We start from the raw sequence: 12804 nt of genomic DNA on the forward strand, positions 1-12804 counted from the left end.
CTGTCTAATTTTTGCATTTTTTGCAGAGACGGGGTTTCATGTTGCCCAGGCTGCTGTTGAACTCCTGGGCTCAAGCGATCCTCTCACCTTGGCCTGCCAAAGTGTTGGGATTATAGGCGTGAGCCACTGCGCCCGGCCACCTATATATCATTTTCAAGCTAAGAAGACAGAGAGACGAGTTTAACTATTGCTACGGACATGAAGCCCTTTCCTTTCCATACTTCGCCAGCAGAGAATGTTTCCAGGGCCCGGCGGCCACTATCACCCACTGCATTCATAGCTTTCCATGGGGTGAACAGATTGTGCTGGACTCAGCGGTAAATCTAAAGTGTAGGGTGTTTGGTGAACTTGGAGTTCCTCACACTTGTCTGTAATCTGGCACATCGTGTTTTCTGTACTCAGATATTCAGTCACTGGCACACATCCTGTTATTGACGGGAAGCTGGACCCAGCACCGGAGTATTTCTGAGACTATGACACTCTGGTGTATTCCTGAAACTATTTATGACACTATTAAGCTCTTTTCTGTAATTTTACAATATGTTTGGTAAGATCTCAGAGCCAGATTTTTTTTAATGATGTGTTTATTTCTTTTAATTGACAAATACACATTGTATCTATTTATGCGGTTGCACATGGTGTCTTGATGTATGTATCCATGGTGAAATGGATTTAAATACGCATGACCTCACAGACTTTCCAGCACTTTTTTGTGTGTGGTGAGAACACTTATTCAGAATGGGCTCCTTTAGTCGTTTTCAAATATTCAAGCCATTGTTACTAATTGCAGTCGCCATGGTGTCTCTGAGCTTTCCTGAAGTTATTTCTCCTGTCTCATGGAGACTTTGTATCCTGTGACCGATCATCTGCCAGGTGTTAAATGACACATCTTGAAAAAGAGGACAATACTTCCAGAGCGATTCGGTTTTTAGCAACAGAAAAATAAGGGTGTTTTGACCATTTGAATAAAATAGCAAAATGAAATGTATCAGCTGCCTCCTACTATTCCCGCACAGGAGGACTTCCAGTGCTCGCTCCAATGTGGAAGCATTTTCTCTTGCACCATTCTGAGCTACAATTATCTCTAGGTTGGGGGCCCTTCCCGAGGCCCCCCAAACCTAGAATGAAAGTTTTTAGGGGCAGACCATGTGACTGGTTCCACCCGACCTCCAAAAAAAAAAAACAAAAACAGAACAAAGAGCCGGGCACAGTGGCTTTTGCCTGTAATCCCAGCACTTTCGGAGGCCGAGGCAGGCGGATCACGAGGTCAGGAGATCAAGACCATCCTGGCTAACACGGTGAAACCCCGTCTCTACTAAAAATACAAAAAATTAGCCGGGTGTGGTGGCGGGCGCCTGTAGTCCCAGCTACTCGGGAGGCTGAGGCAGCAAAATGGTGTGAACCCGGGAGGCGGAGCTTGCAGTGAGCCAAAATCATGCCACTGCACTGCAGCCTGGGTGACAGAGAGACACTCTGTCTCAAAAAAAGAAAAAAAAAAAAAACGCTTTGCCTTTGCTTGGCATCAGAGGACTCAGTTAGCAGCGAATAAAGAGCACACACGTGCCCTCTGCACCTCCTCCTCCTTTTCTACAATGTCCTGAAAGTTTACGTGTTTAGTGGGCTTTGGAAAAGGGCGTGGAAAACCAGCAGGAGCAGATGAGTACTGGAGTGGCCAGCAGAAGGTGTGAGCACCCCGGGGTGATGCTGGGGCTGAGTGAACTGGACATTTTTCAGCAGGGTCACCCAGGCCAGTGGCGGGGTCTTCATCCTCCCACCCTTGATGGAGATGAACGGTATTATTGAGAAAGCTGCAGGCACACACAGAGCACTGCTTAAATGATGTCCCTGGCTACTGCTGTTACTATGTAATGATTGTGTTATTCTTATGAAAATCTGAAAGTTATAGGAATCTTGGAACTGCCTAATTTTTATTTTTATTTAATTAATTTATTTATTTATTTATTTATTTCGAGACAGAGTCTCACTCTGTCGCCTAGGCTGGAGTGCAGTGGTGTGATCTCGGCTCACTGCAACCTCCACCTCCCGGGTTCAAGCGATTCTCCTGCCTCAGCCTCCCAAGTAACTGGGAAGTGCGTCACCACACCTGGCTAATTTTTAATTTTATGTGAAACACCTGAACAGTGTGATGATGGGGTTTAAGATAACCCAAGTGTCCGGCGCAGTGGCCCACACCTGTAATCCCTGCACTTTGGGAGGCCAAGGCAGGCAGATCACTTGAGGTCCAGAGTTTGAGACCAGCCTGGCCAACATGGCGAAACCCCATCTCTACTAAAAACACAAGAATTAGCTGGATGTGATGGCACATGCCCATAGTCCCAGCTACTGGGGAGGCTGAGGAAGGAGAATCACTTGAGCCCAGGATGTGGAGGTTGCAGTGAGTTGAGATCGTGCTACTGTACGGTAGTCTGGGCAACAGAGCAAAACTCTGCCTCAAAAAAGTAAAGAAAAGAAAAGAAAAAAACAGAAAAAAGAGAACCCAGGTACCGGCTCTCCTCCTGCGTTTGCCACAGTTGAGTGCATTCCTACATTGTGCAAGCCTTAGTCACGTTTTGGAGGTACCCCATATGGCCTCGGGGACTTCACTCTGGGTTCATCCTGTTTTTTGAGTTGCCTGGCTGATGAGAAAAAGTAAACATGGTTTGAATCAGTAGAAAGTGTCTTGTCAGACTGACTCATGCCATCTGTCATCCGTTCCGCCTTGCCCTGATGAGCCATTACCCTGTCCCCGAAACATCTGGAGCTTTGAGAGGGCTGGGTGGAAACAACAGTGGCAGTAGGGGCTTCTGCTGAGGGTCTGGTCTCTTTGCAAATTTGCAGAGAAGCTGCACGCCGTCAACATTCAACACGGGCACCTGAGTTCTCCACCAGGCTTCTTCTCTGAGGGCATGGTTGCAACTCCTGCTGGGTGGGTTTTGATGGTGTTTTCTTCACATTTGTAGCCCCGGAGGTCGTTTTCAGGAGCAAAAAGGAAAGTGGGGGTGTCTGCTGTGAGCCCACAATATCCTGCCTACCACCTGAAAGCTCAGGGAATGTGATGAATTGGGAGATGAATGCTAGGAAATAGAGAGCAGTGGACTGAGTTAGGAGACGATAGCTTCATTTGCAGAGATTCCTTTACTGACTGATGGTCATTGATTGGGTTTGCTTCCCCATGAGGCTTCAAGCCAATAGCACGTGCATTTGCATCCGTTTATATACACCTGGGGGACTGCCTCCCTCACACACACCTGGGAGACTGCCTCCCTCACACACCTGGGAGACTGCATCCCTCACACACCTGGGGGACTGCATCCCTCACACACCTGGGAGACTGCATCCCTCACACACCTGGGGGACTGTATCCCTCACACACACCTGGAAGACCACATCCCTTCACACACACCTACTGCCTCCCTCACACACCCGGGGAACTGCATCCCTCACACACCTGAGGGACTGCATCCCTTCACATACATAGGGAACTGTGTCCCTCACACACCTGGAAGATTAGCCTCAGAGGTGTCTGCAGTACCAGATTCCACCAGGGAGTGAACGTCTGATTATGGGTGATTCAGGGTGCCCAAGTCTATATGAAATCAAGAGCTGGTCACCTCCCTTTCCTCCCTACTCTCTGTGGGGTGGTGTTTGGGGAGCTGTCTTAAGTGTTAGTCACCCGAGGAGACAAATGATGAGGGTGGGACTCTGTATCTGGGAGAAAGGAGACCTTGGAGGCAGGGGATGGACTGACAGAGCCTTGAGCGATGGAAGCTGAGGTCGAGGGCCCAAGGTCGATGATAGAATGCTTGGGGTTGTCTCTCCTCTGGTGTCCTTGTCCTTCAGACATCCTGGAGTGACATTGAAATTGTTTTAATTAAAAAGTGTAGAAACAGCACAGAGATAAGAATGGAAGACAAGCTCCAAGTGCCAGGCTGAGGCGAGTTCTCCAAGGACTGGGGCTAAGGGCAGAGGGTGGGAGAAGGGCGTGAGGGGCACACTGTGTCCTTTGCCACCCACTCTCAGACTTGTCTTGGACCCCCGTCGGCTGAGCTTGGGGTCTGGGGAGCAGTGGGTTTGGGCACTCAGTGGTGACGTCAGCCGTAGTCCTGAAGCAGAGGGGAAGTTGGCAATCCAGGATTGCCTGGGGGTGACACTGATGGTGGGAGGGCCTGTGCCCTCCCCTGTTACTGGGTTTGTGTGGGGTCCATGGGGGCATTGGGGTCAGTGGAAGGAACATGAGGTGAGCCAGGGCATCATCACTGTGTCCTCTGAGGGCAGGTGGAGCAAGAAAAGGAGGAAGCTTCTAAGTGACACCTGGTCCCAGCTCAGTGGCTATGACCAGGGAAATCATGTGGAGGAAAAGGCTGGTGGACTCTGAGGTTGATGGAGGAGGATGGGAGGGGCAAGCTGGGCTGGGGAGGTGGCAGGCCATGGACACACACCAGACAGACACACACCAGACAGACACACATGTGCATGCACACATACACAGGCACATACATGGATGCACACTCATGCCATGCATATATACATGCATGCACACGTGCATCCACACAGTAAGTCACAGGCACACGTGAGCACACATGAAAACACACAAACACATGCACATACTCCTGCAATGCACATGCACACAAATATATGCATGCACACAGGTGTGTGCTCAGATAGCACACTCACACATATGCATACAAGCACACAGGCAAACACACGACACATGAACAAATGCACATATGTATTCATGCGGTGCACTTGTGCACATACACACATGCAAACAGGTGTGCATTCAGCACACTCACATCAATGCACATGAAAACACGTGTGCACACACATGCAGTGCAATACATATATGCATGCACGTGTGTGCCCACACCATACACCCACACATACATGCATGAGCACACGTGCACACACAGAAACCACATGAATGCATGAGCATGTGTATATGAAATACACATGCACACATGAGCACATCCACACGTGCACATGCATGTACATAGACATGCACACGTATACCCAGGCCCTGCATTGGAAAAAATCCAAAATGTGGCTTGGTTGCAAAGAGCACATGAAGAGCTGTTGAACGCAGAGGTGCCCAGCAAGAAGCATGGACCTATACCCGAAGGTGGTTGGGGGAAGGTTGGGGACACCTGGGTGGGCAAATGGCCCCCCTGAGGCCCAGGGACAGATGCAAAAACCCAGCAAGCCAGGAGGGTCTTTGAAAAAAAAAATGTGTACCACATGTGACATTTCCCATGTGAGGGAAGCATTGAGATCATACGGTGTTTTCCCTGTGCCCTGCGACTTTGCAGCTGACATGCCCTTTCCATGGAAATATATAGCATTCCTCATGCTAGGATTGCGTGTTCTGTGTCAGGCAGCTGGGCATGGGAGTGCAGGCTGTGGGGTGGAGCCTGGGAGGAGAGTTCCTAGTTTACCACTGTGTTCCGGCCGTGGGGTGTCCTGGGGAATGGAGGCCACCTCCTGACACCGGAGTTTCTTGGGTTCTGCTGTGAGCGAGGAGTGGGAGAAAACAAGACTCTGGTCTTAGAAACCTTCCGAGTCTCGTACGCCCTTGACTGCCGTTTCTGAGTATTTCTTGAAGCTTGGGAAGGATGAGTCACTTTAAGGGGATTGTCCTATTTTGCTTTGTTTTGTTTCTTTAGTGACGGTGTCTATGATCATCTTCTGTTTATGAGGGTGAAATTACAGAAATAAGAAAGGTTACACGTAAAATAATATCTGTATTTTACTTTCACATGTGTGGGTTTTTTTTTTTTTTTAATCATTCCTGCTGCTTTTTTTTTTTTTTCTTTAACATTCTGACAGTTCTCTCTGCTTATTACTAAGTCCTCCTACCTTTCTAAAGAGTATGTCTTTCTTGCTAAATAATACATTATGGACTCTTGGAATCTCTTTGTTGGGGTGGAGGGGGTGGGGACTTGCCCTGACTTGCTAGGAATGCCCATAGGGTTTAGAAGTCATGTCTACTGCTGAGGCACTAACAAAGGTAAGCCTTCAAGGAAGCACTGTCATTTCCGGGGAAGAGAGTTTTGAGGAAATTGAAACAGTTACGAATTGATCTAGCAGTCCCTCTGCTAATGTATCTACATATAAAGATATGTAGAGATGACTTTTTTTTTTTTTTTTTTGAGATGGAGTCTCCCTCTGTCACCCAGGCTGGAGTGCAGTGGCATGATCTCTGCTCACTGCAACCTCTACCTCCCGGATTCAAGCGATTTTCCTGCCTCAACCTTCTGAATAGCTGAGATTACAGGCGCGTGTCACCACGCCTGGCTAATTTTTTTGTATTTATAGTAGAGACGGGGTTTTACCTTGTTGGTTGGGCTGGTCTCGAACACCTGACCTCGTGATCCTCCTGCCTTGGCCTCCCAAAGTGCTGAGATTACAGGTATGAGCCACCGCACCCGGCCCCAGAGATGACTTCTAAACCTTCAGGGTATTCCCAGCAAGTCAGGGCAAGTCTATATATATATATATATATATATATATATATATATATATATATATATATATATAAAATTTGTATATATATATATAATTTGTGTATATATATATAATTTGTATATATATATAATTTGTATATATGTATATAATTTGTGCATATGTGTAATTTGTGTATATATATAATTTGTATAAATATATAATTTGTGTATATATAGTATGTGTATATATAGTATATATATAGTATGTGTATGTATATATAGTATGTGTATATATAGTGTGTATATATAGTATATGTAGTATGTATGTAGTATGTATATATAGTGTGTGTATATATAGTATGTATGTAAATAGTATGTATATATCATGTGTATATATAGTATGTGTATGTATATATGTATATATGTGTATATATGTATATATGTGTATATGTGTGTATATACATACATATGTATATGTATGTCTATATGTATATGTATGTATATATATGTATATGTATGTATATATATGTATATGTATGTGTGTATATATATATGTATATATATATTTGGGATAAGGAAAGGAAATCCGTATGTCAAAGAGACACTCCATCCCATGTTTATTGCAGCACCATTCAGAGTAGCCAAGACATGCAGTCAATGGAAGAGCCCATCAAGGGATGAACGCGGAAAGAAAATGTGCTATATCAACTCTGTACATTCACTAAAAGTCATTCATTTGCACACTGAGAATGAGTGCCTTTCATGCTATGTAAACTATGCCTCAATAAAGCTATTAAATGAACAAAGAAAATAGGGTATATTCACAATGGAATGGTATTCAGCTTTAAAAAAGAAGGAGGTTGGCTGGGTGCTGTGGCTCATGCCTGTCATCCTAGCACTTTGGGAGGTCGAGGCAGGCGGATCACCTGAGGTCAGGAGTTCAAGACCAGCCTGGCCAACGTGGTGAAACCCCATCTCTACTAAAAATACAAAAAATTAGCTGGGCATGGTGGCGGGTGCCTATAGTCCCAGCTACTCAGGAGGCTGAGGCAGGAGAATTGCTTGAACCCAGGAGGTGGAGGTTACAGTGAGCCAAGGTCATTGCACTCCAGCTTGGGCAACAGAGTGAGACTCTGTCTCAAAAAGAAAAAAGAAGGAAGTCCTGCCATTTGCAACAACATGGATGGAACTGGAGGACATGATGTTGAGTGCAGTAAGCTGGACACAGAAAGACAAATACCATCTGACCCAAACACACTTATGTGGAATCTAAAATCGTTGAACTCATAGAAGCAGAGTGGAATGGCGGTGACCAAGGGGTTGGGAGTGAGGGGGTGGGGGTAATTGGGAAATGATGGGTAAAGGGTACGACGTTTCCATCAGATAGGAAGGGATAAGTTCAGGGGTCTACTGTACTCAGGGTGACTGTGGTTAGTAAGAATGCATTGCATACTTGAAAATGCCTAAGACAGTAGCTTTGAACTGTTTGCACCACAAATAACTGTTTGCACCACAAATAGGCAAGGTAAGATGTAAATAAAGAAAAAATAATACAACTTCAAAAAATACAATTACAGATTTCTATGGAAACATATGAACATGAATGCATATATATATATATATATATATATATATATATGCGTGTGTCTGTACATGCGTTATGGTTTATTCCAGATCAGTAGGATCCTCCCTTGCTACCGTCTAAAGATCCGCCGCATGCTGCAGGAGGAGCTGTAATTGCATTTATGATGTCTGGCAAGTGTCCTGTTGTGGAAACAGCCATTTCAGGGCTCTGAAGTTGTGGAAACGACTCCACTCTGGTTGCCGGCATGGGACCCACAGAGCTGTTCCGAGGGTTTTGTCTACTTTCTACTTGTTGTTGACACACACAGAAACACACATGCAGCCATGAGTACACACACACACACAGACATACGAGCAGACATGGACACACCTACCTGTATGCACATACTCAAAACACACCTTCACACTATACTCACCTACCCATACACACACATGCACACAGCTACATGTGTGCACACAAAGGACACATGCATACATGCACCTATGCATATGCACACATGGAAACACACCTGCACACTATGCACACCTACACATACACAAACCCACAAATGCACACACCCATACATGCACACACATGCACACACAAACACACCTACACATATAAACACGTTGACACATGCACACATGCAGCTGCACACATGCACATGAAAAACACATATACACACTACACCCGCCTACACATACACACACAAACTCACATATACATGCACCTACACATATGCACACATAACACCTACACACATGCACACAGAACCCACACATACATGCATCTATCCATAGGCACACAGAAACACACCTACACACTACGCACACCTACATATGCACACACAAACCCACATGAACATGCACTGACACATATGCACGCAAAAAACACACATACACACAGAAACCCACAAAATACACCTCCACACTTACATAAAACACGCCTACACATATGCAAATATACAAACCCACACATACATGCACCTGCATATGTGCACCCACAACACATGCATACACATATACACACACAGAACCCACCTACACACCCCATACATGCACACAAAACCCACAAATACATACATGTGCACTGCAAATGCCCAAATACACATGCACACGCACACACACCCACACACCCCTGTGACATATACATGCACACTTCATTTATACACGCTGGAGCATAGCCTGGTCGTTTGCACCTGCTGTGGAACTGGACACACTTCCGGTGCTCACAGGGCTCCTGCGGGTTGTTCTTGGACCCCTCACCACCCAGCACCGCCAGGTGCTTCCTGACGGTTGAGAGATGTTGTACACCTTTGGTGCTGAGGAGTGGGGATGCTGGATGTTGACAATTATCCTAACTCTTCCTCCAGTTGACCAAACAGTCCAAGTCGACTTTTCCAAATTTTCCTGAATTTGGCTTTTCTTCAGTGCGCCAGAGATGGCCAGCCACGTTGAAGTAGCATTGAAATTGTTGTAATTAAAGACTGTAGAAACAGGATAGCCTATCAATAATTCGGCATGACAGTTTCCTCATTCTGTGGGATTCTATGAGATTTTTTTTTTAATGCATAATGCATGTGTCTTTCTGGGTTGTCTAGTGTTTCTACTATATTTTGGTTTGTAATTACAGGAAAGTTGCCAATAAAAAAGGGAGAATTTTGTTCCCCATGTTGTTTTCAGTCCATATTCAAAATTGTTATTCATCTGTTTGAAAGGAATGGCCTGTTAAGAATAATACACAAAATGGTCATGTTTTTCCACTATTTTAATTTCTACTAAGCTTGAAGGTCATCATTTATTTAAAACCTAGGCTAACATATTCTTACTCTTAGGCATGGAAGTGAATATTTAGAATGAGAAGAGAAATCACAGCACCTTGTAAATTTTTTTAAGTTGCTGTTTTAAATATCACAAAAAGTCAGAAAAATCGCATATCATTTTTTATCTGTATAATATTCAAATTTATTTTTATTTTTCTTGTTTCTAAGTTGACTCTTTTTGTCTCTCTTAGATGGTGGTTTCGATTTATCCGATGCCCTTCCTGGTGAGTATCAACATCGTTTTCTAAAATCCCATCAATATTTTGTGTTAACATAGTATATACAGGCATATCCCAGCCATTTCCAGCTAGGTTCTAGACCACGACAATAATGGGAGTCAGCAATTTTTGGCTTCCCAGTACATATAAATGTTATGTTTACTCTCAACTGTAGTCTATTAAGTATGCAATAGCATTACTTCTAAAAACAGTTTACTGTAATTGAAAATACCTTATTGCTAAAAAATGCAGATACAGAGACAGGAAGTGGGGCACGTGCTGTTGGAAAAAATGATGCCGAGAGTCTGGCTTGGCACAGGGTTGCTGCAGACCTTCCGTTTGTAAAACACACAGTATTTGCAAAGCACCATAAGACAAAGTGCAGTGAAGGAGGTCCGCCTGTATGTGTCCACCTGCCTTATTATAAAAACTAGACTCATAGATGACGAGGAAAAGCAAGATGCCCTCATTAAGATAAACGAACCATCCTGGTGGAATAATTCACGCTCCTGTGACGGTCAGAGGCCGAGCAAAAACTTGCCAGGTGCTTGGGGAAGGGGTTAGAGGAGGTGAGCAAATGGAGGTCCCCAGGAGAGAGGGGCGTCCAGTCCTGGCGTCCTCCCTCTCGAAATCGGCACCTGCTCTCTCCATGGTGCCACTCCTTCCTTTTTCTGCAGCTCTTCCTGTCTCCCACTCCTCACCCAGAGCCCTCGGTGAAGGGCATGGGAAAAGGAATTGAAGGAATTCCGTCTTATCACTCTATCAGCTTCTGGGTCTTGTCATCCCTTTGTATTTGTTTTCTGGGGCTGCCATAAAAAGGTGCCACCAACTAGGGGCTTAAACCACAGGGATTTATCATCTTCCAGACCTGGACAACAGAAGTCTGAGATCAAGATGTGGACAGACCCATGCACCCTCTAGGGGCTCTAGGGGAGGGTCCTTCCTGCTTCTCGCGGCTTCTGGGAGCTCCAGGTGTCCCTGGGCTTGTGGCCGCATCACTCCAGTCTCTGCCTCCTTCTCCGTGGGGCCTCCTCCTTTGTGTCTGTGTCTCCTTTTCTTTCTCTTACAAGGACACTTGTCATTGGGTTTAGGGCCACTCTACTCCAGGATAATCTCATCTCAAGATCCTTCTCTTAAGCATATCTGCAAAGACCCTGTTTCCAAATAAAGTCTCATTACCAGGTTCTAGGCTTTAGGATGTAGATATATCTCCTGGGGGGACCACTGCTCAATCCACTGCAGTTATATCCAGTTCTTTTTGGTGGCTCTAGGGGAGGATCCTTCCTGCCTCTCCCAGCTTTTGAGGGCTCCAGGCGTCCCTGTGCTTGTGGCTGCATCACTCTAGGCTCTGCCTTTGTGAACACTGGTCTCTTCCCTGTGTCTCCATGTATCCAAATGTCCTTCTTATAAGGGCAGCAGTCATTAGGACCTATCCTAATCTATTATAACCTCATCTTAACTGATTACAACTACAAAGACCCTGTTTCCAAGTAAGATCACCTATTGAGGTTTGGGGTGGGTGTGGATTTTGGAGGAATGCTTTTCAACCCAGGACAGGTCCCTCTTCTTTTTTTTTTTTTTTTTTTGAGGTGGAGTCTCTGTCTGTCACCCAGGCTGGAGTGCAGTAGCGCAATCTTGGCTCACTGCAAGCTCCGCCTCCCGGGTTCAAGTGATTCTCCTGCCTCTGCCTCCCGAGTAACTGGGATTACAGGCATGCGCCACCATGCCTAGCTAGTTTTTGTATTTTCAGTAGAGACGGGGTTCACCATGTTGGTCAGGCTGGTTTCAAACTCCTGACCTCATGATCCGCCTGCCTTGGCCTCCCAAAGTGCTAGGATGACAGGCATGAGCCACTGAGCCCGGCCACCCTCTTCACTTTTTTATATTTTACTTTTTTTTTTTTTTTTCTGAGACACTGTCTCACTGTGTTGCTCAGGTTGGAGTGCAGTGTTGGGATCTTGGCCCACTGCAGCCTTGACCATCTGGGCTCAAGCAGTCCTCCCACCTCAGCCTCCTGAGTAGCTCGGACTACAGGCATGTGCCACCTCACCTGGTAGAGTGAGCAACACGGGGTCTCACTGTGTTGCTCAGGTTGGAGTGCCACGGTGGGATCTTGGCTCACTACAGCCCTGACCATCTGGGCTCGAGCAGTCCTCCCACCTCAGCCTCCCAAAGTGCTGAGGCATGAGAGGATTGCAGACGCGAGCCACTGCACCTGGCCAGCTTTTAATTTTATGTCCTGTGGTGCAGTGCAGATGGTTTGAGCGGAAACAGTGCTGATGGGGATCATCTCTTTCCTGACCACCTACCCCTTCTTGGCCCTTGGGAACAGCCGTTCCCTGCAGTGGGAGGTGCCCTTAGTCTTACAACCTCTGCCTGATTTGCCTGATTGGCTTCCATTCTCAGAGGGGGCAGCCTAGGCAGAGGCCTGACGGAGCCAAAAGTGTGTTTCATATGAGAAATGTGAACAGCCTTTCAGCCATCAATCCGGTGTCTCTCCTTCTCATGCATAGATCTGGGGCTCTGAAAGGGCAGTTTTTCTCCTAACTTTGCCATTCTCCTGCGTTCCGGGCTTACTTCTCAGTCACAGTCCCATTCAACGTCAAGAAGTGGAGAAGGGCTGGGCGCGGTGGCTCACGCCTGTCATCCCAGCACTTTGGGAGGCCGAGGTGGGTGGATCACCTGAGGTCAGGAGTTCGAGACCAACCTGGCCAATGTGGTGAAACCCCATCTCTGCTAAAAATACAAAAAATAAGCCGG

The 12804-nt window shown here is 46.1% G+C and overlaps 1 protein-coding gene across 6 annotated transcripts in view; it reads left to right on the forward strand.

The window, feature by feature from the left end:
* Window positions 1-12804, forward strand: part of CD99 (CD99 molecule (Xg blood group)) — a 51392-nt gene that overhangs the window by 13944 nt on the left and 24644 nt on the right. For all 6 annotated transcript variants that reach the window (XM_054545387.2, XM_063721458.1, XM_063721454.1 and 3 more), the window contains exon 2: window positions 10018-10050. In XM_054545387.2, the coding sequence (XP_054401362.1) occupies window positions 10018-10050 (33 nt within the window). The remainder of the gene's footprint in view (window positions 1-10017; window positions 10051-12804) is intronic.

This window comes from Pongo abelii, chromosome Y, assembly GCF_028885655.2.
Source record: "Pongo abelii isolate AG06213 chromosome Y, NHGRI_mPonAbe1-v2.0_pri, whole genome shotgun sequence".
NCBI classification, from domain to species: domain Eukaryota; kingdom Metazoa; phylum Chordata; class Mammalia; order Primates; family Hominidae; genus Pongo; species Pongo abelii.